The 25,723-nt window shown below is 41.2% G+C and overlaps 1 protein-coding gene and 1 pseudogene across 2 annotated transcripts in view; one reads left to right on the top strand and one right to left on the bottom strand.

The window, feature by feature from the left end:
* Positions 1-10,368: 10,368 nt before the first annotated feature.
* LOC142450310 (tRNA (cytidine(32)/guanosine(34)-2'-O)-methyltransferase pseudogene) lies at positions 10,369-11,886 on the bottom strand (annotated as a pseudogene).
* Positions 11,887-12,215: 329 nt separating this feature from the next.
* The window catches only part of LOC142450309 (ovostatin-like), a 30,897-nt gene continuing 17,389 nt past the window's right edge, over positions 12,216-25,723 (top strand). Inside the window, exons 1-6 of one of the 2 annotated variants that reach the window (XM_075552085.1) lie at positions 12,218-12,714; positions 12,811-13,125; positions 15,295-15,421; positions 16,836-16,951; positions 17,439-17,490; positions 18,915-18,998. In XM_075552085.1, coding sequence (XP_075408200.1) covers positions 15,295-15,421; positions 16,836-16,951; positions 17,439-17,490; positions 18,915-18,998 — 379 coding nt within the window. In that variant the 5' untranslated portion in view covers positions 12,218-12,714; positions 12,811-13,125. Of the gene's footprint in view, positions 13,126-15,294; positions 15,422-16,835; positions 16,952-17,438; positions 17,491-18,914; positions 18,999-25,723 lie in introns of both variants that reach the window. The other variant, XM_075552084.1, reaches the window with a different exon arrangement.

The raw sequence follows: 25,723 nt of genomic DNA on the forward strand, positions 1-25,723 counted from the left end.
GTATGAAAGGGGACAATCCTAAATAAACAATGTAGCAATTCATGAAGATTGACAGGGGTTAATATTCAAAGCACTATTTTAAAGTCGCTGGCCCTTCTCTTTCTCATCCAAAAAAATCCGCAAGGATATGTAGTGAAACAGAAAGAATTTCACAGTTCAACAAAATAAGGCTTTGAAGTTTGAATCCTTAAGGAATATTCAACTGTCCCTTGTTATTCTTTCTGGGAGCTGCTGGGTCAGAGGTTATCTTGTTCACTCGCTAGTTAGTGGGAAAGATGGCTAAAACTTCTACTAGACGGTTTCTGCTCATTGACAAAACAATTCTACCAAGACACCTTTTTCAGTTTGCTGCTTTGTTTTCACAGCGAGGAAAGGCATATTTTCCATCCCTATACAAGGTAGCATGGACTTAGCGCCCTCTGCAGTCATGCTTGTGTACACCTTACATCCTGGAGGAGAAATGATCGCTGACAGCGCCCACTTCGACATTGAGAAGTGCTTCAGAAATGAGGTAAGAATGAAACCCTCTCTCAGATTTAATTAATCTGTTAGAAAACTAAGGAATTGGCTGCATGCTGCGTTTAACTACGCTTTCATTATTCTGAACATGAAAGAACGCTCATTTCTTAAAGTATGATGGTTAAGTTTGGATGATTAAAAAATAACAGAATTGTGACAGCCATTGGGATATTGTTTTTATTTTTCTAAGCTCTGGCTGCCATTAGAAGGGTGAGTCACTGAGAAGATTCCCCGAGACTGTGGACGTTTGATGACTATTATACTGTGGTCTAAAAGATACCTCTTCCATATGGCTTGACAGACCCATCGCCCTTGGTCTCTTTTTACCTTCAGGTCAACTTAAAGTTCTCTAAAGACAACAGTTTACCAGGATCCGATGTCAGCCTTCATGTCTCCGCCGCCTCGAACTCTCTTTGTGCCCTTTGGGCTATAGATGAAAGTATGTTGTTATTACGGAACTATAATCAGCTGTCAGCACAAAGTGTGAGTGATTAAACCAAAGTGTATTCGCTAACCGGTGTAGTCTTACAGGGGCCAGGTGGCACAGCGGTTAAGCACTCCGCTGCTAACCTGTAGGCCATTAGCCGCTCCGCGGAGGAACACATAGCAGTTTGCTTTGTAAAGATTTACAACTTGGAAACCTGGGTCATTCTACCCTGTTCTGTGACTCAATCACAGTGGATTTGTTTGCTTCGTGTGTATCTTTACATAACAACGGACATATGTGCATAAACTAGGCAATGAAGAGACTGGCTAGAGTCCAAATGGGATAAAAAAAAATCTAAGTTTAGATGTGTAAAATGAACTCTGTTTACTCTAAGTGTATGAATTGTCTTATGGTAAAAGTGAGCAATAATTTTAAAATAACTTACTGAATGTCCACTAGTTGACAAGTAGTCTACAAAATATTCTGATATGTGTTATGTAATTATATTTTATGAATTATAAATTAATTCTATTAACTATAGTATTAATAAAGTATTCCCATCTTGGGTTCAAGGGGATTCAGTAAATCAAGTTACTAACAGAATGAACTTGAACGAGTCATGAAATAATTTTGAGAACTTCCTTTAACTGTAAATTACTCAAAACCAATTGTCTCACCAATCATTATTGATTTTAATATAAGTCAATAATCAACTGATAAAATAAGATTAAAATATTTAGAGCTCTGTTACTATACTTTTCTAATAACTGGTATAGGCATAATGGCAAATTTTCAAGATTTCTATATATAAAGCTTATAGGAAGAACTAATTTCCCTGACAATATAGTTTATTCTCTTCTATTCAGGTGTATAATGAGCTATATTACAGGCAACTATATGGCTACTATTTTAAAGGACTTAACTTAGAGGATGGCCCAAAAGAGCCATGCCTTAAGCGTGAAAAAATTCTTCACAACGGAATTTATTATGCACCAGAATGGGCTGACTTTGGAAAAGACACCTATGGCCTTGTGAAGGTGAGCTAACAATTGTTTTAAAGTGGTGAATGTATGAGACAAAAATAGTTGGAATGAAAATACAAGTTTTATATAGGTTTTAGCTAAGAATTCTCCACTTCCTTTATAATTCAGAAGAGCTATTATCTGAAAACTGATCTATAGTCCTGATATAATTATTCCTGTATGCATTATGGACTGGGTGTCTAATATAAATCCCCAAACTCTTGCTTCTATCCCCACTTGCCCCGAAATTAAAGTTATCTTAAAGAATATAGATTTTAAAGTATTTACAAAGGGGATTTTCTTCGTGCAACAATAAAATAAAACAAAAATGTGCCCAATTCAAGTTATAGGTTAGCTTTAAAAAGTAAAAACACTCGTCCACGAACCCATTCCAATTCAACGCCCCGGGTGTCGGAGGAGAACTGGTTTCCTCGGTTTTCAATGGCTGAGAAGACCTCAGGCCTTGCTTCCTAGGGGGACTGGGTCGCCAGCATTCCAGATAGCGGCAGGGCTTATTAACTGTTTAGACCACACAGGCATAGAGTACTATATAACATGAACCTTTATATTTTCCCTTCTCACTTACATTATTTCCATTCACAACTATTCATTAAGAAAACGGGAATAGCACCAAATAAGAGAAACATGGGGGATCAAAAATATCCTGTTGTTTTTGTTAAAAGTCGAGTCATTTCCAATACCTAGCGGCCCCACATACAACAAAATGAAATGCTGTCTGGTCCTGCACCTTCCTCACCACCACTGCTGTGGAGTCCCCTGTTGCAACCACGGTGTTAGTTCGTGTCTTTTTCACTGACCTCTGCTTTCCCGAGCATCGTGTTCTTCTCCAGGGACTAGTCCCCCCAGCTAGCGTGCCCTGAGTACGTGGATCAGGGCTCAAAGTCTCACCACCTTCTCTTCTAAAGAGCATTCTGAATGTAGTTCCTTCAAAACTGACTTGTTTGCTCTGCTGGCAGTCCTTAGTATTGTCAATAGTCTTTACCCACAATGAAATTCAAATGCATCGATTCTTCCGTCCTCTTTATTCACTGTCCAACTTTCCCATGCATGTGAGGCAGATGAATATACCATGGCTTGGGTGGGGTGCCCTTAGTTCTCAAAAGGACATCTTTCCTTTTTAAATACTTTAGCGAGGTCTTTTGCAACAGACTTGCCAAACGTAATACATCATTTGATTTCCTGACTTTACGTTCAGAGGTGTTGACTGGGGAGCCTAAGTAAAATTAAATCCTTTATAGTATCAATGCTTCAATTGAAAATATAAAACTCAGAAAATATCACGGAAGCATCACTAGATTTGTGACATCTAAGATTAATTAAAGAATACAAGGGAATAAAAAACATCTAGATAACAAAAAACGTGTCCAAATTGCAGCTCTAGAATATTAGATGATCTAAAATGGATTTTTGTCTTGAAAGGCACTGGGATTAAAGGTTTTTACCAACTCTCACTACCGGAAACCAGAACTGTGCAAGTATTCCAGGTACCCTGAATATGATGTTGAAGATAACGTAGGTGAGTCTTAGTATAACGTGAGGGTCAGGTAGCAGCTTGTAATCTCTTTTCCTGCATGAAATAAGTTGAAGACTTGGAAAAGTAGACAACATTAAAATATATATATATATTTCCTGTAATACCAAATGTTATAAATATACAAAATAAGAAAGCAGAGAATTCTTTATGCTTGTGAATTTATAATGAATACAAATAATATACAAACAAAATAATTGTGGATTATGTAAGTACTATGGCAGTTAATATTTAGTGAATGGTTACTGTGCATCAAGCAATGTTATACACATTTTATATATTTTAATCAATTTATTCTTACAACCTATAGAAGAACTCCACTTTACTGATGCTTAAAGTAAAGCACAATGAAGTAACTTGCCAAATGAAACAGAGTAGCTGTCAAGGATGTGATTGTAGTCTAAGCATTTGGGACCCAAGTCCATGTTTTTTCATTAAATTGTACTAATTTAAAAGTACTAATAAAATAAAACAAGCTAAGGGGAAAATGGAAGCTATGAAGAGGTGACTGAACTATCAGAAAGTTAAAAGAAGCCACGAATTATGCAAATCAACTTCTAGGCAAGTTCAAAACTAGACAAGAGAGATGAAGGCATAAAACAAAGAAAAGCTAATAGACAAAAACTATAAGAAAAGATCTCTAACCTCAGCCTCAGCCCTCTATAAAACTCTGTCACTTTAGTTCTTACACTAAAGGAAATGGAGTTACAGGGAAGAGTGGTACAAAATGATCGCTAAGAGAAGCAGAAATCTCAGGAATAGTACAGTGTGTTCATGACAACTTGGTAAATAATATGAGGTATATGGGAATTCGTGTGGAAAGAGTAAGCAATTAATTTAAATTATTTTAATTGCATTGGAGACCAAAAGGGCAAAGTAGGGAACAGGAAGACTTATCCTTTCACAGAAACACCCAACAAAACAAAAATTGTCAGAATCAATTCTGGAAGATAGCCAAAATTTTATAACATCCAAATGGATGCTGCATAAAAGTAATTTTTTTTTAAGTTTTTAAGGAAATTTAAATGCTTTTAAGAAAATCTCTAACAAACTAGATGTAGCTCGCCACATCTTAAAGTAACAGATTTCAAAAGCCACCTATGAAAAAACTATCACTTACAGTCTATTTAAGCCATTACACTAATAAACAACATCCAGCAGCAAGCAACACAACTGATTGACAAAGTTCCCATATTATCGTGTTAAAGCTGAGTTTTCAATTAAGAAAATTATAAGGCCTGCAGAGAAACAAAACTGCACGGCCCATTCTCGGACGAAGGAACACACACAGGGACAAGGGTGAGGATGGCGCAGGACTGGGCCTGATTTCATTCTGTTGTGCATGGTTGCTATGGTATCGTGCTGACTCGATGATACCTAGCAACACCTTCAAGAAGGCGTAGACTTCCAATTTATAAAACCTAGACTTAAATTAGCTGTCTCAAAAATATATTTGAATTGCCAAAAGGAATGGGGGACAGAAAAAAAACAACTAAAGAAAACCAGAACAATGTAAAAACAAATAGAAATAGTAATAGAGTAAAATTATTAGAGGGAAACACATACAAATCCTGAAGTTGAAAAGACTCACTGAAAGGAAGAATTCACTAGTTTCAGTAGCAGATTTGCGCAACTAGATGAACCAGTGAACTCAAAGACAAAGTGTTATTTTCCACTAAAGGAAGCACAAATAAAGGAAAATGAACTCAACATACAAAGGCCTGTGAGCACAACATGAAATAGGCTTATGGGATACTATCAACTGTTTCAACACATACAAAAATCAGAGTCCCAATATGGGTGGAGCGAGAAATAATGGCAAAAATCTTCTCAGACTTGATAAGACAGATTTGCACATCCAAGATACTTATTTACCTCCAAGTAAGAGCAAATGTGCCAATATCTACACACAGACACATTATAATCAAACTGTCAAAAGATAAATACAAACACTTGAAATGACATGCGAAAAGAAACCCAAAGAGTGCAGAGAAACAGATTTGGGCTGATGGTTTATTTTTGATATTTCTATCAGCACTCTGAGTAGGTCATTGTGCTGCCTACTCATCACCTGGGCCCATGCCTTCTAGGAGGTGGTGTTGTTAGGGACCATCGAGTTAGCACGGACCCATAGCAACCCTAGTACAACAGAATGAAGCAAGGCCAGTCCTGCACCATCCCCACGTTCCTGTTTCTCTGCATGGCGCCCAAAGGATCTCCATGGAGATTAATGATTAGGTAAGTTAGGTTCTCTTCAGAGACCCAGGTGATCAGTAGGCAGTACAATGACCTGCTGATAGGAATATAAAAATATATATAAACCATCATCCAAAACCCCAGGATCAGGCAAAACTGTTGGCTAATATATATTTACCTGTGCTTTATCTAGTCACCTTTACCAGTGTTCTTGGCAGGTAGCTTTGAGTTGCTGTCTAGGGTCCTTTTGTTTTAACCCGACTCTATAAATTTTCTTGCATGGAAAGTCACTAGCAAAAACTCTTTTTTTTCCCCAAAACCATTTTATTGGAAGCTATTTTAGATATCATACTATTCCATAGTTCAATAACATCAAGCAGGATTGTACAATTGCCACTACAATTAGTTTCAGACATTTTCTCCCTTCTTAAACTCCTGGATTAGTTCCCCTTTACTCCCTCCCACTGTACCCCCCCGCCCCATCCCACCCTCACCCCAGGAACCCGAATTCTACTTTTCTCTATAGGTTCATCAATCCTGGGTTTCATACGCCAAAACACATGTAACAAAAATTCAAGAGGGCTACCTACAATGTCAAAATACTTCAGATATAAATCCCAAAATGCAAAAACACAAACAGCAAAATAGATCATGCCTAAAGTGTATCAGAAGGAGGATCAGGTTAGGTTTGTCATTTTGATCTCCTATAGTCATTTCCAATCCTCTGTTTGGTAACCAGTGTACTCCCAGGCTGCCATGATGGCACCAGAGGCTTACTCCTCTGCCTAACTCACAGATGTATATTGGGCTCCCACTGTGGGGCTCCCATTGTCATTCACAGCCTTCTGCAAACCAGAACGTTACAAATGAAGCTCTGACACTCCTTCCTTCGGCTTTACATGACATAATTTAAAATCCCCGGGTCATGGGTTTTGGTGTGCTTCTTCCAATGTGGACTCAGTTGACATCTTATTTAGAGGGTTGTTTGGAAACAAGCCTTGAAGAGCCCAGACAATATGCTAGCTGACAGCTGAGCACCATCTAGTGTCTTCACCACACGTCGCTTCAGCCCTTCTCTTCTGTGTTTCCTTCTGGGGGCACGCGCCTATCATGATGCTTTCCTTTCTGAAGGATGGCTTTGCCTGATAATAGTATATGCGTAATAATTGTAAATGCAAATGTCTACATTAGCCATTATATATATATGTCAGTGGACACACAGTGGATAAAAAAGTAGCGTTAATCAGGAGGAATGAAACTGTACAAAAGCAGAACATTGTACACCATTGCAATATAGTTAGTATGAGTTCAAACTGCATTGTTATGTTTAATACGTTCATTTTAGCTACAACGGTAACCACGAAGAAAATAACTCAAGTAACTATAAATAGAAAATGAGAAATAGAAATGGAAAAACAGAACTACAAAAAATGTTTCTGTATGTGAAAATGAGCAAGAGCAAGAGCATGCTTTGGAGAAGAAATTAAATATAGACCCATCAAGAGAGACATGTATAAAGCCCGGTCATTGACTGAATTCTGACCCATAGCAACCCAATGAGGCAGAGTAGAAATCGCCCCTAAGTTTCCAAGGCTGTAAATCGTTACAGAAGCAGTTTGCTCCATCTTTCTCCTACGATGGACTTACAGCCAGCCTTTCGGTTAGCAGCCAAGTGCCTCGCCAATGCACTACCCGGACTCCCGAGGTGTAAATAACTGAAATTTCATACTGCCAAAAAATAGGAAGAGGTACCAAAAGAAACATTAGGAATAATGGAATGCATATATTTATGTCGAAGGACATATAGCTGAAGGACACTGTGCTAAGGGGAAAACCCTACAGTGCTAACAGTAAATGTTACTATTTTCAAAGTTAAAAGGGAATACAAAGCACTGCTTTGTATCTCCTGCAGAAGCATGGAAGAACTGCAAAGTCACACTGGTGGTTGGCAGCTGATAGGTACTTTTACTTTATCTTTAGTGTTTTGTTTTACAGGATGGTACATTCCCATATTACTTGTATAATGTGTCTATCGGGGTAGTATATAAAAATGTCAATGACAGGTGACAATGGAATGTATAATTCTATGTTAACTTTTTATGAAAGATTTGTAACACATCCATACATTCGGAATCAAAGTAGGATCTTCAAACTTTACTAAAAATTCTCGCAGAGGGTTAAATGAGTTTAAGTAAGGAAGTCTTTTACAACGGTGACTTAGACAGCAGTAATTCAATAAATGAAAGGTAGTAAGTCATCCTCAAAACAAGTTTATTTGCTAGGCAGTTAAAAATGACATTTTTACATATACAATAGCTTGTGATATTGTGCTTTGTCTTCCTCTAAAAGCAACTTCAAGTGGGATGGACAGTGATATGAATACTAAAGACTCTCTAGGTTCACAATCTCACACTCAGACTCTGCGGCAATCATTTCCTGAAACTTGGGTTTGGAATCTTATCACAACTGAGTAAGTTTTTTGTTTGTTTGTTTGTTTTTAATTCGAGTTTATGAAGTTAATTAATTTTTTCTTTTGAACTAAGTCAGGAATTACATTAAGTATTTCAGATATAAAAATAACTGGGTCCAAAAGCCTGAAAATTAGGAAAGTCTGTTAAAAATCCTGCGTAATCTGACCGATTTCTAACTTTTCTTTCTTTCACTTTCTGTATTCTTTTTATTTCCCCTTTAATTTTCTTATTGTCGCTTTTATTATTTGCTTTTATATAAGATGATTTTGTTGGGAGAAATGTTATATTTAAGTCCATAAAACAAACTAAAATTTTGTTTTCTATTATTTGAAATATGAAAACAGTTCTCAATAAAACATACAAAGGTAAGAGAGAAAGAACAGAGGACAGGTAACAATCTGTAGAAGTGACAAGAGTGGAAAAAGTAAAAAATAAGGAAAATTACTTTCTAAGTAGTTACCTTAAGAAATTCAAGAATAAGGCTAATGTAAACATTTAAAACTTGAAAACTGTATTATAAAGCTCATATTTCTAAAATTACCGGTAAAAATGGCTAGGTATGGCAAAAAAAATCATTTATAAGTAAATTAAACTTGCTAGTTGGGTACCAGTAGTCAACTCTGACACATGGAAAAGCAACTGTGACCCATGGTGGTTGATTTGTTTGGAAATAGGCCTTCAGGCCTTTCTTCCAACGACCTATTGGATGGACACAAACATCCAACCTTTCCATTAGCGGCTAAGTTCATTAGCCTTTTGCACAACCCAGCATCTCCAAACTAGTCAAGGATTTATACATCTCTAATACACTGAACAAGTCATTACTTTATAGATCTTAAATCTCCCCAAATTTCTAAATACATTGAGGTTAACAACCAATCACAGTCTATCAATGATAAAAGAGATAAATGAGTATTTGTATGTAAGTAAATCAAAACTTAAGGTCAACTATTACAATAATGTGTACTTGGTTAGGGATTATAAAAAAGGAATGCATCCATATAAATTAGAGTAGAGTAAAGGGTTAGGGGCTCAGAATTAAGAGCCAGTACAACTGAAAGGAAATCTCAGGTAAGGGAAACAGGGACTAAGCACATTTCTGCACATGGGGAACACGGACGTGTTTGTAGACCGGTAAAGAGGAGCCCCGATGGTACAAGCTCAGCACTTGGCAGCAGGCTAACCTACAGCTGGTGGTTTAAACTCACCAAGCTCTCCAGCAGAAAGACTTGGTGATATGCTCCCCTAAAGATTACAGCAAGAAAACACTGCAGTCCTACTCTGCCACATGAAGATCCCATGAGACCAGATCAACCCTGGCACTTCACAACACAGACAAGGAATGACAAGGAGCCAAACACAGGGAAAGGGGGCTGAAAAAGGCAGATCTGACTACTGTAGCGTACTCAGCAGTGACAGTCAAAGGATAGAAAGCACTGAGTCAATACATAGTAATTACCTAAGAGGGAAAGCCAAAAACCATTGCTACATAATCACAGAAATCTGTATCAAACACAAGTATCAAAATGTAAATTTCCTGTTTCTCAACCTTTCCCCATATCTAAACACGTTTGAAGGTGGTGTTTACATCTTTCTAGCCCCAATACCCCCACATTCCACCCCCTTCAATTTATACCATGTCAAAAATGTATGTATCCTCAAGGAACTCAGCTAATGCTGCTTTTAAATGCTTGTAGTTTGGGAAATGAAGTCTGAATGGGGAGAGATGAATATCGTAGGGAGAATGGTACAATGTTTCCCAGTGAAATTCTCATAGGCCAGCCCCAGCTATCCTTGAAGAATGAGCAAGGGTACTGTGATAGAAACAAATCTGTCCCAACCAGACTGCTCTTTCTCTCACCAATGCTGTGTTCCATTTTCCTAGAACTTGTTCATAAGCCCCATGACTGTTCTGTGTGCTTTAAGAAAACCTAACAAGATTTACCCCTTTGAAGTATTTTTTTTTTTAAGTTACAATATGATAATTTTCTGAGTTTACCCCTTTGCCTCGGATTTGGCTGGCCCTGGAGATGCCCTCCAAAGTTACTGTTTTTGTTTGCTTAGTTGGTTCTTGCTTTTTTGGAGGGCATAAAGTTATACATGGACTTCTTTATTAGTACATCACAAGGTCACATTGTGAGATACTTGCCACACCTATAATGCAACATAGAAAATACTTAATTTGTATAGGTGAAAAAGTTGCAAGTAGTACTTTTATTACTGTGATTTACTGCCAGCATCCATAATTGGAAGTCAAATGGAATCCAGTTACTAATGAAAATCAAGATGTATTATTTTACTTCATGAAACTCATAAATACCCGACTTCTATCCTGGTTCAGAACTCCTACTTTGGGGGTAAACTCTGGGCATGATTAGGACACACCTGGAAAGTTGCATCTAGAGAAGAGACAAGACCTCACTTTAGAATTCCCACTGTGGGTGCAGACACACTTCTTCACGTTCAGGCCCTGTTGACGAGAAGATGGTATTAGAAAACAAATTCATCAATGTAGACTCCAGCTCTCCTGACCACGAACAGCTTTTGAGTTCAATTAGCCTAATGAACGGTGTTTCACCTCAAAAGCGGTCGGGCATGACATGATAGGGCAGCCCAGGGGCTGAGGCAACGTGTCCACTATGCTAACGGGGTCTCTTGGGGGTAAATCCCCTTTACCAGCCACCCCTTCTGCTTCAGCATACAGGCCTCTTGGTACAGGGGGAGATGGGAGGCTGCATCAGTGCTGTGTACGACTCCTACTCGTCCTCCAGATCCAGGGAGCAACTTTGGTCGGAATCATAGGCATTTGGGTCCCCACAGGTCACGAATGGCACGATGATGCGGGTGGGGCCGTCTAGCTGGTTGAAATCTGGGTCGTAAGTGTGGTCCAGTAGGGGTTTGGTCAGGTCGGGGACGAAGCCCGCGGGAGGGTCATAGCCCTGGCAGACAACGAAGGCCTCAATGCTGGAGTTGCGGCTGCTCCTGGGCTTGGCGCACACCACACTGGAGAAGAAGACGCGCAGCTGGCTGTAGAGCAGCGTCACATCCCGGCCTCGGAAGATCTTGGACACAAAGCAGCCCCCTAGTTTCAGAACGTGGGTAGCAATGTTCAGAGCAGCGAGGAGGAGCTGGGCCTGCATGTACTCATCCACATCGTGGAGGCCAGTCACATCGGGGGCCCCATCACACACGACCAGGTCGGCGGGGCAGCCCTCAAAGTGCCGAATGATCTCCTTGGCAGTAGACAGCTGGGTGATGTCGCCCTGGATCTGTACCACACCTGGAAGCGGGGTCATCGGCTGCAGGTCCACAGCCACCACGTGTCCGTCTGTAATCTTCTGGCTCAGGACTTGGCTCCAGCTGCCGGGGGCTGCGCACAGGTCCACAGCCCGCACCACCCCTTGAAAGAGCTGGAACTCTTCGTCCAGCTGCAGGAGCTTAAAAGCACTGCGGGCCCGCCAGCCGTTCTCCGGGGCCAGGCCGTAAGAGGCGTCCTGCTTGTCCTTTGATGTCCGCCCCATATCGCGCTCTCTGGTTGGTCCGGGGACCTGCACACAAGCTTAGCTTTTAGCGCGCGAGAGAAGGCTGCTCCTTAAGCTGCTGAAGCTTAGCGAAAGCAGAGAAATCGCGGGGCTTCTGTGCGCGCGGACGCAAATGCCTGTCGCGCAAGCGTCCCGGCAACTGCGGCACAGCACCTTTGGCAATGTGATTGGCTGAGATTCGCTGAGAATCGCCGTGATTCGCTGAGACTCGCTGTGATTCGCCGAGACTCGCTGTGACTCGCTGGGATTCGCCGAGACGCGCTGGGATTCGCCGAGACGCGCTGGGATTCGCCGAGACTCGCTGTGACGCGCTGGGATTCGCCGAGACGCGCTGGGATTCGCTGAGACTCGCTGAGATTCGCCGAGACTCGCTGTGACGCGCTGGGATTCGCCGAGACGCGCTGGGATTCGCTGAGACTCGCTGAGATTCGCCGAGACTCGCGGAGACTCGCTGAGACTCTGTGATTCGCTGAGACGCGCTGTGATTCGCTGAGACTCGCTGAGATTCGCTGAGACTCTGTGATTCGCTGAGGCTCGCTTGGACCTGATCGGAACATTCAGCGTGATTCCGTCACCCTGTGATGACGTAGCGCGAAACCACGGTTTCGATTGGGCCGTTTGGGGTGGGGGGGCGGTGTTGGTTTTTAAAGGCACACGAATGACTAAAATTGTGACTAAATTGTGTGACTAAATTTGTTTGCAGCCATCGTTTGCAGGGAGATGTTTAAGCACGTCTTGTTTGATTACAAACCTGTGCATGTGTCAAGTGGAACTGCGGCAGCGAAGTGTTTTTCCTTCCTCCCTTATTATATGGTGATGGCTCCCTTGTCAATGGATCCCTGGTGTAGTGGTTAGCGCTGGGCTGCTAACTGCAAGGACAGAGTTTGAAAGCACCAGCCCGCTCTGCGGCAGAAAGAGGACGCTTTCTGAAACTCATTACAAGTCTCAGAAACTTACAAGGGCAGCTTTACCGGCCCTCCATAAGGTCTCCACGAATCAGAATTGAATCTTGTTTGTTTGGGGACAGGAGGATGGTTGTGGTGGCTTCCCTCTTTGATGTTACCACAATCTTCTCTTTTAGCTCCACAGGGAAAGCCAGTATTCCTCTTACTGTTCCTGATACCATTACAACATGGAAGGCCAATGGATTCTGCCTAGATGGTAAAACTGGATTTGGCATCTCCGCTCCGGTCTCTCTGACAGCCTTCCAGCCCTTCTTTGTGGACCTCACTCTGCCTTATTCAGTTGTTCGAGGAGAAGCATTCATTCTGAAGGCCAATGTCTTCAATTACCTAGATGGATGTGTTCAGGTATTCATTGTCTTCAGACTTCGTAGTAAATAGCCATTTCTTTCCATACACATGACGATCTTCACATTTGATTTCTGTGGGACTTGGTAAGTACCATGCGGCTTTCTCTTTCTCTTCCCCTTAAGATTTAGTCTCAGAAACCCAAAGGGGTAATTCTACCCTGTCCTAACGGGTTGCAATGGTCGGAATCCATTAAATGGCAGTGAGTGAGTGGAGTTGTTTTTTTGTGTATGTTTGCTGTTTTGAAAACGTTAACTAGTGTACCAGTCATCCAGTGTGCATTTTGAAATATCAATTAATATATCTGAGTGGCTGAATATAAAACAACTGAAGATAAACTATGATGTAATTAAGTTCCATTCTTCGTGTGTGTGTGTGTGTGTGTGTGTGTGTGTGTGTGTGTGTAATGGGTAAGTTGGAGAGTTGTGGGAATGAATAATGGAATAAAGCAATATCTAGTACCTTCAAGCTTCAACATATCTAAGGAGGGTCTTTTATGCATAAGGGCCTCTAAAAGCAGAGGGATTTATATAATAACTAAACTGGATATTATAATTTGATTTTAAATCTGCTTACCTTTCACTTTTACACTACCTGAGAATTGGCATATTTCTGATATTTGAGTGGTTCCCTGGGCTCTTGACTGCTGCGTGATATTTATGGAAAGGTAGCAGTTCCCCAGAGGGTAAAGCATCAGATTAATTACAAACGACACTTACACTCTGTAACCGAAATAAAACCTGTTGCAGTTGACTGGATTGTGACTCATATTGGCCCTGTTGGGACAGTGTGGAAGTGCCCCATTATGTTTCTAAGGCCGTCATCTTTGTGGAGAGAGACGATATGTTTCTCCTGCACACTGGCTGGTGAGCAACCAAGAGCTCAATCGCAGTACCAGGTGACCTCCCGTGACCGTGTCAAAGGGTATTACGAGCACATGTTCGGGTTTTGTGAGGATTGAACTAATATAATTGAAAAGCCTTGTACAATACATAACAAATAACAGTTGAGTCAATCTTCCCATTTTTACCTTTGCCTAAATAATACGCTGCAGTAGTATCTAAAATAATTACATGAACTGTAGTTTATCTTTAGTTTGTCTTAAGAAGCCTTGGTAGTGTTCTCAGGTAAGCAATGGGCTGGTAACAGCAAACTTACAGATCTGTTCAAAAGCACCAGTTAGTCTAAGGGAGAAAGATGAGGCTATGAGTGCCCATAAAGATTCATCGTGTCCAGAGACCTACATGGAGTCCTTGTGCGTCAGAAGCAACTGAGCAGCAGTGGGTTCGTGTGGATTTCGGCTTGGTATGTCCTATTGGCTCTTTTGCTTCAATGCGATTATTGGTATGTTCCTCAACCTCAATACTTTATTTGCACGCAAGTATTTAATCAGCATTAGTTAATAATGGTTACAGATTGACATATTCAAAATGACCAAAGATACTTGACCAATATATTCAATGTTAAGCTGATAACAGTTTTTTAAAACAAATTAAGGGTCCAACACATACCGCAGTTTCCGGGATGCAGTATTCACGGGTAACTTTTTTATTGGTAGAAAAGTAGATTCTCACATTAAAGAAAACATGTGTTTGGTTGATGTTAAGTCATTTGTGAGTGTGAAATGGGATGTGCTGTTCTAGATAATTTATGCATGATTCATAAAACATAAACAACAATGTGAGCAGGCCATGACATTGGAACTCATTTATAGATAAGAAAAAGGACCTTTAAGACTCATAAAAATTAAGGTCACTTAATCAACCCAGATTGGCCAAAACTTGTTTCAAAGTCCCCTCACATAGTGTATTGTTGTGTAAGACCTTAAACCCCACTGTCACCATGTTGATTCTGACCCATAACAATCATACAATAGAGTTTCTGAGTCTGCGTCTTTGTGGGAGTAGAAACTTTATCTTCTTCCTGCAGATAGGCTGGGAGGTTTGCCCCAGCAACCTTATGGTTAGCAGTCTAGAGCTCCTTCTTATGACATCTTTGTCCTGCTTCATACAAAATGATTAGCCAAAGGTCCATAAATGTTGACAGATCGATTATAAGGATGGGTTAGAATAATTATGTAATAAGACATTTAAGGTTTCCTCTTTGCTTCGAAGCCGGGCTTCCCACAACATGAATGACGAATGGGGGGTGGGGAGATTTCCTCTCAAATCTTTTGAACACGTACAGCTTTGTTATGGAAATATGTGGGGGAAAATGGAATCTTCTTGCTCTCCTTTCTTATCTGGCTCTCACAGATGATTGCTGTACTGATGTCATCGAATGCTTACCAAGCCAGACTTCTCCCAACGGAAGATAAGAATGTTTGCATATGTGGCAGTGAGAGAAAGTCGTATGCCTGGCTCGTTACTCCCCACACTCTGGGTAAACTTTCCAATCCCTGTATATTTTAATAGTCTTTCTAAATCCTCTTGAGAGATTATGTTGAACCATTTCTCTATTATAACTTGTTTTCTCATTGCTTTGTATCACTGCTTTCCATTGATCTATGCCTATTTGCTCTTGTATGAATTACAACTCCATGTAAAGAAAACCCAAATCCACGCAACTGGCCCAATAAGTAGCATCATGATAAATGGAAACGGGATTGAGGTTGTGAAGAATTTCATCTTGCTTGGATCTACAATCTGCATTCATGGAAACAGCAATCAAGAGACAAAACAACTCATTGCATTGGGCAAATGTGCTGCACAAGACCTCTTTAAAATTGAGGATTTGAGAATTGACGTGTGCGTGACCCTAACTGTGGTGTTTTCAGTTGCCTCCTATACACGTGGAAGTTGGACATTGAATAAGAAAGACTGAAGAAGAGTGGATGCAATTGAATTATGATGCTAGTGCAGAGTATTGAAAATACTATAGACTGATGAGAGAACCAACAAATCATTCTTGGAGAATGATCCTTAAAAGAGACCGTGATGAGACTTCAGACTACCTGGTACCTTGCCACCGCCTTCGTCTCTGTCTCTGGAGAGGGCATCGTCCGCAGTCAAGTGGAGAGGAGTGCAGGGGTTCCGTGGAGCCTAGGGTCACTGCGGGCCTGATCCGCCTTGATCACAACCAACAACAAGAACAACAATTGGGACATAAAAGTCCCTGGAAAAGGACAGTGTCCTTGGTAAAGTAGACGGGCAGCCAAAAACAGGAAAACCCTCAACAAGATGGACTGACGAGATGGGTGGCTTCAACATGGACTCGTACATGCGGACCATTGTGGTGGTGGCTCAGGACTGGGCTGGGTTTCCTTCTGTTGTGCATCGGGTTGGTGTCGTTTGGATTTGACTTGATAGCACCTCACAACGACGTGGTTAGCTGTTGTCAAGGCTACCCCTGACTCCTGGCAACCCATGCACCATGGAAAGAAACGCTGTCCCGTCTTGCTCCTATCCATGATGGGTTGCCTATCACACTGTTGTGATGCATAAGGTTTAAATTGGTTGCTGATCTGAAGGAGGTCATCAAGCCTGCTGAGCCTAGATTCCTTCCACAGACTGAACAGTGGCTACATCTAAGATATATTGGCTGGAAATTAAACCCAAGTACCCTGAGTGGAAAGCTAGAACTCAAAGCCACTGCCTCCCTTTCTTTCACAACTCAGGCTCTATTTGCCTAGGGACAAAGGTGGGAGTTAGAATTGAATCCTGACTTGAAGATTTCATTTGCTCTGTGTCACACGTGCCTCTGTCTTTGATAAAATTTCTATTTTATTTACAATTTGAATCCCCTGCTTCAGCAGTAGTCAACTGTAACCTATTTACATCATTTCTTGCCATTGAAGGTACTGTCAGCCTCACAGTTGTTGCTGAAACGTTGCCGTACCGTGTCTGTGGAAGATCACCCCTGACTCTGAATTCTACCTGGAGGGATACTCTCGTCAAACCACTGCTGGTTGAGGTATAGCCTCACAGGCTGGAGAGAAAACCCGTCTGTATTTCAAATGCTACCTTCATTAGGAAATGTATTCCTTTCAGAACCCACAGCGATAGGATGAATAGATGCTTGGCTAAGGGACAACCCAAACTATTGATCAAACATTTGGGGAGAAAGACCAAGGAGAACCATTTAGTCCTGATATATTCAATATACAGAGAATATTTAGAGTCAAATGTATAATACACTTAAAAATGAGGGAACTCATTTTGCGGCTTGAAGAAATTTTGAGAAAATTCCTGGCTTTACTTATAGAAACAGCTCATTATAAAGCTTGCAAAATCAAATGCTTCACTTCTCCATTATCTTGGGGGCTCAAAAGTTTATAGGCTCATTCTTTGAGATAACTTTATGGATGATTTATTCTCATTTAAACATTATTACTAAGTTATTAATAATCTGAATTTACATGATGTATGACTTTGGCTATTTTTTCCCTTCCTACAATTAGCCTGAAGGTATTGAAAAGGAGATGACACAGAGCTCACTTGTTTGCACTAATGGTAAGAAGACATCTTTCAGTTGTCTTGCAAAAATGACAGCATTGGATGAGACGTCTGTCGTTATTTTAGAATCTTTATTTTTTTGCTATTGATCCTCTCCAAAATATGGCTAAATTGCTAAAGATGAACTTCCTTCCTGGGAATACAAATTAATTTTGCCATAAGCCAATGCAAATGTTAAAAGTTAAGCGTTTTCCTATAACTTACTCCCCAAAACAGAATGTAAGTGTCTGACTTTCACGTAAACCTTAGCTTTCACTGAAGCCGTAGCTTCTCCCCATCCGTCATGATTTCTTCATTAAAAGTTAATTATTAGAATCCCAGAAGTCACCTTTGACCCAAATAATAGACTGGCACAGAAAATAAGCAGCAACACTTGTATTGCATGTACTCCTTTGAACAAGCAATTGCCGTATATACTCGTGTATACGCCGAAATTTTCAGCACAGTTTTAATGCAGTTTTGTGGTAAAATTAAGTGCCTCAGCTGATATTTGGGTTGGCTTATACTAGAGTATATATGGTATATAAGGCAAAATGGATAATGTTTTCCCAAAGCAAAGTTGAAATGACAAGGAAGGGCAGGTAAACTGAAGGGATGGAGACCGGGCAGAGGAGATGGACAAAGGAGTACTGATGGGCTGTGGGGATTATAACTAATGGAACCATTTATTAGCATATTGTTGAATGGGAATTTCATTTACTGTGTAAACTTACACCCAAAACAGAAAAAAATATTCATAAAAATAAAAAGAGTTTTCAAAAAAAGGGAAAAGGCAAACAAATGACCGAGCTATTATCTTCAGAAACCATAAAACAGATAAGGAGCTAATTACACATATACATATATATGAAACATCAACATAGCAACAAAAATAAAACTCAGTCATAAATAGTCAAAGGTTTAAATAGGCATTTCACCAAAGAGGACATTCAGATGATTAACAAATACATGAAAACATACTCAACATCACTAGACATCAAAACCACAATGAGATACCATTTTACTCTTGCTAAGATTTTTTTAAAGGAGGGAAAAATTGAAAAATAACAAATGTTAATGTGGATGTGAGAAATTAGAAGCCTGTTATTGATGGGAACAAAAATGGGTAGAGCTGTCAGCTGTTCTGAAAACCAGTGTGGGAGTTGCGATGGAAAACCATCTGACCCAACAGTTCCACTCCTAGCTGTCTACCCCAAAGACTTGAAATCGGAGACTCAAACGACTTACACATGAAGCCTCATTGCCGCACCATTTACAACCGTTAGTTATTGTGGTTAAAAACGTTGTCATACAATAATTCTTTCCAAAAAACAAAAAAAGGAATAATTGTTTCTACAACTTAATATATATCATTTGAAACACTTTTTGTTTTACAGTGAAGATGAGTTTCAGGTTAATAAATTCACTTTACTTTTTCCTAGGATCCACAGTGTCTCAATCAGTGTTGCTGCCATCACCAGAGAATCTAGTGAGAGACTCATCTAGAGCTTACTGGTCCGTTCACGGTGAGTCTGGAATGCAGTGCGCTGTGTGCAGGCTTTGGAGCCTCTGTTGCTCGGTGACTTATCACTTGGCTGCTAACTGAAAGGTCAGTGGTTTGAACCAACCAGCTGCTCTTGGGGAGGAAGGTATGGCAAGCGGCTTCCAGAAAGATTACAGCTTTGGAAGCCCTGGGGGCAGCTGTACTCTGCCCCACAGCTTTTCCATGAGTTACAATCGACTCGACAGCACATAACAGCAACATGTGCAGATTTGGCGGGAAAAAAATAACTAAATAACTGTACCTATTTCTCACATAGACCTGCTTGTTGGTTTTTATCAAGTTAGGGGTTCCGTTTCTAGGCTGAGTATTTAGTGAGTGAGTATTTAGTGAGTGAGTCTAACTAGACACTCCACCACACCAAGAATTTAAGTGTCAGAGTCTCCAATGATTTCTGACTCTTGCGTATTTTCCTATAGCCCATTTTAACTCTGGCCCCTAAAAATGATTATGATTATAATCATTCTGAAAAGGTTGACGTTTTCACGGATTTCATCTTGCTTTTATCCAAAACCATTGCTTATGGAATCAGTAGTCTAGGATTCAAAGGAACGTTGCATTGGATAAACTTGCTGCACAAGACCACATTAAAAGGTTAAAGGGCAAAAGTGTCACTTTGGGGACAAAGGTATGACTGACCCAAGCCATGGTAATTTAATCACCATATAGTCATGTGAAAGTTGGGCAAAATAAAATATTGTAGAGAAACATGCAAAGACCTAGCTTTAGAAAACTGAAAAGGAAGCACATGCATACTTAAACAGAAAGCAGTCAAGAAAAAATTCAAGATTCGAGTTTCAATATTGACAGATTCTACGGTGAAAATATTGAATGTTGAAGATAGCCTCAAAAACAGAGAGAGTACACTGTCACTGTACCACCATTTCAAGAGGTAGCATATGAACAAGAACCTAGGCTACTGAAGGAAGAAGCTTTAGTGAAAAACAGGGTCCAGCAAATGACGGAATACCAACAAGCTGATGAAGCAATGGAAGCGCTCCCTTAGTTGGCCTATAACTGGAAGAGATCCATACTGTACCCATTCCCAAGAAAGGTGACCCAACAGAATGCTTCAATTTTATCCGTAAGCAATATCCCTAATAGCGCATGCAAGTAAAATTTTACTGAAGTTCATCCAACAGTTGCAGCAGTACATTGACAGGGAGCAGCCAGAGATTCCGGCATGATTCAGAATGGAACAAGGGATACCATTGCTGATGTCAGATGGATCTTGGCTGAAAGCAGGGAATACCAGAAAGATGTTCACTTGTGTTTTATTGACTATGCCAAGGCATTAGATTCTGTGGATCAGAACAAACGCTGAGGGAGAATGGGAATTCCAGAATATTTCATTGTGTTTATGTGGAATCTGTGCTTAGATCAAGAGGCAGTCATTCAAACACAGCAAAAGAATACTGCCTGGTTTAATATCAGGAAAGATATGCGTCGGGGTTGTATCTTACCATACTTATTCGGCATACTAGGCTTAACAAATGGACTGAATGAATAACAACAGAAAAACTGGGTTATATGAATAACAACACACATCAGGATTGAAGGAAGACAAACAACTTGTGACATGTAGATGTCAGAAATTTGTTAGATAAAAATGAAGACAACTTGAAGCCCTTTCTGATTAAGAGAATGGATCGCAACCATCAATGTGCATTACTTAATGTAAAGAAAACCAAAATCCTCACCACTGGACCGGTAGGTAACACCATGATAAATGGAGAAAGGATTGAGCCTGTCAAAGATTTCATCTTGCCTGGAATTTTGATTGTGGAGTCAACATTCATGGAAAGAGCAGTCAAGAGACCAAACACTACCTTGCACGGGGTGAATCTACCGTACATGGCCTCGTTAAAGTGTTGTAGAGCAAGAAGGTTACTTTGAAGACCAAGATGTGCCTGACCCAAGCCATGGTACTTTCAATGGCCTCCCATGCATGGGAAAGTTGGACACCGAATAAGATGATTGAAGAAGAATGGATGAATACAAATCGTGGTGCTGGGAGAGACTAGTGAGAGTACCACGGACTGACTAAAGAACCAAAAAGCCAGGCTTGAAAGAGGTGCAGCTAGACTACTTCTAGAAAAGAGGACAGTAAAACTTTGTTTTACATACTTTGGACCTATTATCAGAAGAGACCAGTCCCTGGAACAGGACACGCACTTGGTAAAGGAGAGCAAAAAAGGTAGCAAAAAAAAGCGAAGACCCTTGACAAGACAGCTGGATGCAGCGGCTGCAACAATGGGTTCAAAATGACAATTGTGAGGATGGTGCAGGACCAGGCAGTGTCTCATTCTGTTGTACATGGAGTCGCTATGAGCCTGCATCAAGATTATGGCTCCTAACAGCTACAGGATTCTAGTCAAATTATTGCTCATTCAACTCAAGCTCACTGCCTTGAGTCTATTCTAACACATGGCAACCTTATGGGGTAAAGTTGAACTGCCCCTATGGTTTCAAAGACTATAAATCTTTTTTTTAGATAAACCATTTTATTGGGCACTCTTACATATGTTACAGCTATCCATACGACCATTATATCAAGCAGACATGTACAAATGTTGGCATCAACAATTTCAAAACATGTTTCTTCTTGAACCTTTTGAGGGCAATTCCTCTTTATTTCTTCCTTCCCCTACCCTTCCGCCCCCATGAACTCTTTTATGGGAGTAGAAAGCTTCATCTTTCTCCTCAGAGTGGTTTGTGGTTTTAAACTGCTGGCCTTGCAGTTAGCAGACCAAATGGTAACCTGTCATTGCCATCAGACTCCTTCCAGCCAAATGCGATTCTTTTCAAATTAACCAGGTTTTCCACTCCTGGTCAGAGTAGCAGCCTACCCTGTAAACCCACAGGAGCAGTTCAAGTTTGTGTTAATGAATCATGACTCTGAATAGACTCAATGACAGTGTTATTCTCTTTTTTGACCGGTTTGTTCTTAATTTTTTTCTTTTCTTTTTTTTAAACGTTTTATTAGGGGCTCATACAACTCTTATCACAGTCCATACATATACATACATCAATTGTATAAAGCACATCTGTATACTCCTTGCCCTAATCATTTTCTTTTCTTTCTTTTTTTTTCTCCTTTTCTTTTTTTACATTTTATTAGGGACTCATACAACTCTTATCACAATCCACATATACATACATCAATTGTATAAAGCACATCCATACATTCCCCGCCCCAATCGTTCTAAAAGCATTTGCTCTCCACTTAAGCCCTTTGCATCAGGTCCTCTTTTTTATTCCCCTCCCTCCCCGCTCCCCCCTCCCTCATGTGCCCTTTGTAATTTATACATCGTTATTTTGTCATATCTTGCTCTATCCGGAGTCTCCCTTCGCCCCCTTCTCTGCCGTCCCTCTCCCAGGGAGGAGGTCACATGTGGATCCCTGTAATCAGTTCCCCCTTTCCAACCCACTCACCCTACACTCTCCCATCATCGCCCCTCACACCCTTGGTCCTGAAGGTATCATCCACCCTGGATTCCCTGTGCCTCCAGCCCTCATATGTACCAGTGTACAACCTCTGCCCTATCCAGCCCTGCAAGGTAGAATTCGGATCATGGTAGTTGGGGGGAGGAAGCATCCAGGATCTGGGGGAAAGCTGTGCTCTTCATCGGTACTACCTCGCACCCTGACTGACCCATCTCCTCTCCTAAACCCCTCTATGAGGGGATTTCCAGTGGCCAACACTTGGGCCTTGGGTCTCCACTCTGCACTTCCCCTTTCATTCAATATGGTATATATATATGTATATATATATATATATATATATATATATACACACACATACACATATTCTTTTTTTTTTTGCATGATGCCTTATACCTGGTCCTTTGGGCACCTCGTGATTGCACTGGCTGGTGTGCTTCTTCCATGTGGGCTTTTTTGCTTCTGAACTAGATGGCCGCTTGTTTATCTTCAAGCCTTTAAGACCCCAGACACTATCTCTTTTGATAGCCGGGCATCATCAGCTTTCTTCACCACATTTGCTTATGCACCCATTTGTCTTCAGCGATCCTATCATGGAGGTGTGCAGCCAATGATATGATGATTTTTTTGTTCTTTGAATGCCTGATAACTGATCCCTTTGGGATCACTCGCTCACACAGGCTGGTATGTTCTTCCATGTGGGCTTTGTTGCTTCTGAGCTAGATGGCCGCTTGTTTATCTTCAAGCCTTTAGGACCCCAGTCACTATCTCTTTTGTTAGCCACGCACCATCAGCTTTCTTCACCACATTTACTTGTTCACCCACTTTGGCTTCAGCAGTTTTGTCGGGAGAGTGAGCATCATAGAGTACCAATTTAATAAAGAAAGTATTCATGCATTGAGGGAGTGCTTGAGTAGAGGCCCAAGGTCCTTCCGCCACCTTAATATTAAACCTATAAATGTAGACAATTAGATCTATTTCCCCATCCTCATATATATGTCTGCATGTACCTGTCTTTGTCTAGACCTCTATAAATGCTCCTTGACTCCCAGCTCCTTCCTCCATCTCCCTTGACTTTCCTCCTGCCCCACCACCATGCTCCGTCCCCACCTGGGCTACAGCTATACCTCTTCTCTAAGCAACCTTACCCTTGATAGTTCCCCATCAGGCCTGCCACTCCCCCCTCACTACCATTTTGGGTCCCATGTTGTTCCCTTGTCCCTGTGTTTATTAACACCACTTCCTTACCCTCCTCCCCCTCCCCCACCCAGAACTGTCTGTCCCCCCGGAACTGTCTGTCCTATTGTTTTTCCTCCAGATAGTTCATCCAGTCTGTCCTATTCAGACAGAACTGTGGAGACACTAACATGCACGAAAACAAGACAGAGGAAAACAAAGCAACAGTATACAACCAGACAATAAAACAACAAAAACAAACCACTGACAAAGAACAAAACAAAACACTTCACAAAAGAAGGCTTGTAGTTCGTTCAAGGATCGTTTGCTGGCCCTTAGGAGTGTTTTCCAGTCCAGTCTGTTGGGGCACCACGCCCTGGCCCCAAAGTCCACTTTCAGCATTCCCTGGGGACCTTGCTACTCCATTCCCTTGCTGTTCCACTGCATCGGCCAGTGCTTTGCCTCGGTGTGGTGCGATCAGGTCAAGTGCAATTCCCACACTGTGTCTCCGGTGCTGTCCCCTGTATCGCCCTTAGTCACTGATTGGCATCATTTCTCATAATGGGGCCAGCCATGTTGTTCTCTCTGTGGACTGGCTGCTCTACTCAGGAACATCATCCTCACGGCCTCATGGGCCAGGTTGTGCTCCACTCTCTCCTCCTGCCCCTTCATCTGCTCCCGTGTGCTCTGATCCGATATGTCCATCTCCCGGAGCTGCAGAATCAATGTCGTCCTTTGAAACAAATTCTTTTCGGTGGAGGGGCAGGAATCCACTTAATTTTTGGTGCTGGGGCCAGCCTCCCAGACCTCTCCACTGGTTCCCTACTCCATGCCGGGATATTGCATTCACACCCTGCGGCACTGGGTTGAAGTCTGGTCCCACTTTCCCTGTGGAGATATAAACAATACCCTCCCCTTGGGTGGATTAGTGCCCCATGCCCCCACTCCCCTTTTCTTCCTTGTATTCATCCTTTTGTTTTCCTTTCCCCACCTCCTCCACCATTGTCTACCATGTGCATCCCTGGTTTTGGTCTGGTCTCTGCCATACTACACAGTCTTCACCCCAGAAATGTTTGTATACAGTAGCTTTTTCCCCTATGCCACTTTTGCATTTAAAAAATTAAAAAAAAATTTTTTTAATACTTACCTCAGCGGGCTCATGTTGTACTTGTCCTTTTATGCCTGACTTACTTTGCTTAGCATGATTTCCTCCAGTTCTTCCCATGCCGCTATGTGCCTCATACGTTCATCACTGCTTTTTAGTGAGTGATGCGTAGAACTCCATTGTATGTATATACCACAGTGTTTTAATCCAATCGTCAGTTGATGGAAATTTGGGTTGCTTCCAACTCCTTGCAATTGTGAACTGTGCCGCAATGAACATTGGAGCACAGATGTCTGGTCTTGGTTTGTTTCTTGCCTCTTCTGGGTATATGCCCAGTAGGGGGATTGCTGGGTCATATGGTAACTCTATTTCCATCTGTTTTAGGTATCGCCAGATTGATTTCCATAGTGGCTGTACATACTTACAGGCCCACCAGCAGTGGATGAGAGTTCCTGTCTCCCCACAGCCCCTCCAACACTTGTTGCTTTCTGATTTTTTGAATTGGGCTACCTTTGAGGGTGTCAGGTGGTACCTCATTGTTGTTTTAATTTGCATTTCTCTTATGGCTAAAGATCAGGAACATTTTCTCATATGTTTGTTGGCCATTCGGATTTCTGTCCCTGTAAAATTTCTGTTCAAGTCCTTTGCCCACCTTTCAAGTGGGCTATTGGTTTTTTTCTTTTTGGAAGCTAGCAGAGTATTGTAGATTTTAGTAATAAGACCTTTGTCTGATGTGTCATTGCTAAAGATGTTTTCCCCGTCTGTGGAATCTTTTATTACTCTCTTGGTGAATTCTTTAGATGTACACAAGTGTTTTATCTTCCGGTTTGTTCTTAATAATCTTACTTCATCCTAGACTCTCTCGAGGAATTTTGATTTCCATAAGCTTTTCTGGTCTACTCTTGGCTGCTTTAGGACACATCTATACTTCAGTTCTCAAAGTAAGATCTGATGTCTTGCTAATC

This window comes from Tenrec ecaudatus, chromosome 6, assembly GCF_050624435.1.
Source record: "Tenrec ecaudatus isolate mTenEca1 chromosome 6, mTenEca1.hap1, whole genome shotgun sequence".
NCBI classification, from domain to species: domain Eukaryota; kingdom Metazoa; phylum Chordata; class Mammalia; order Afrosoricida; family Tenrecidae; genus Tenrec; species Tenrec ecaudatus.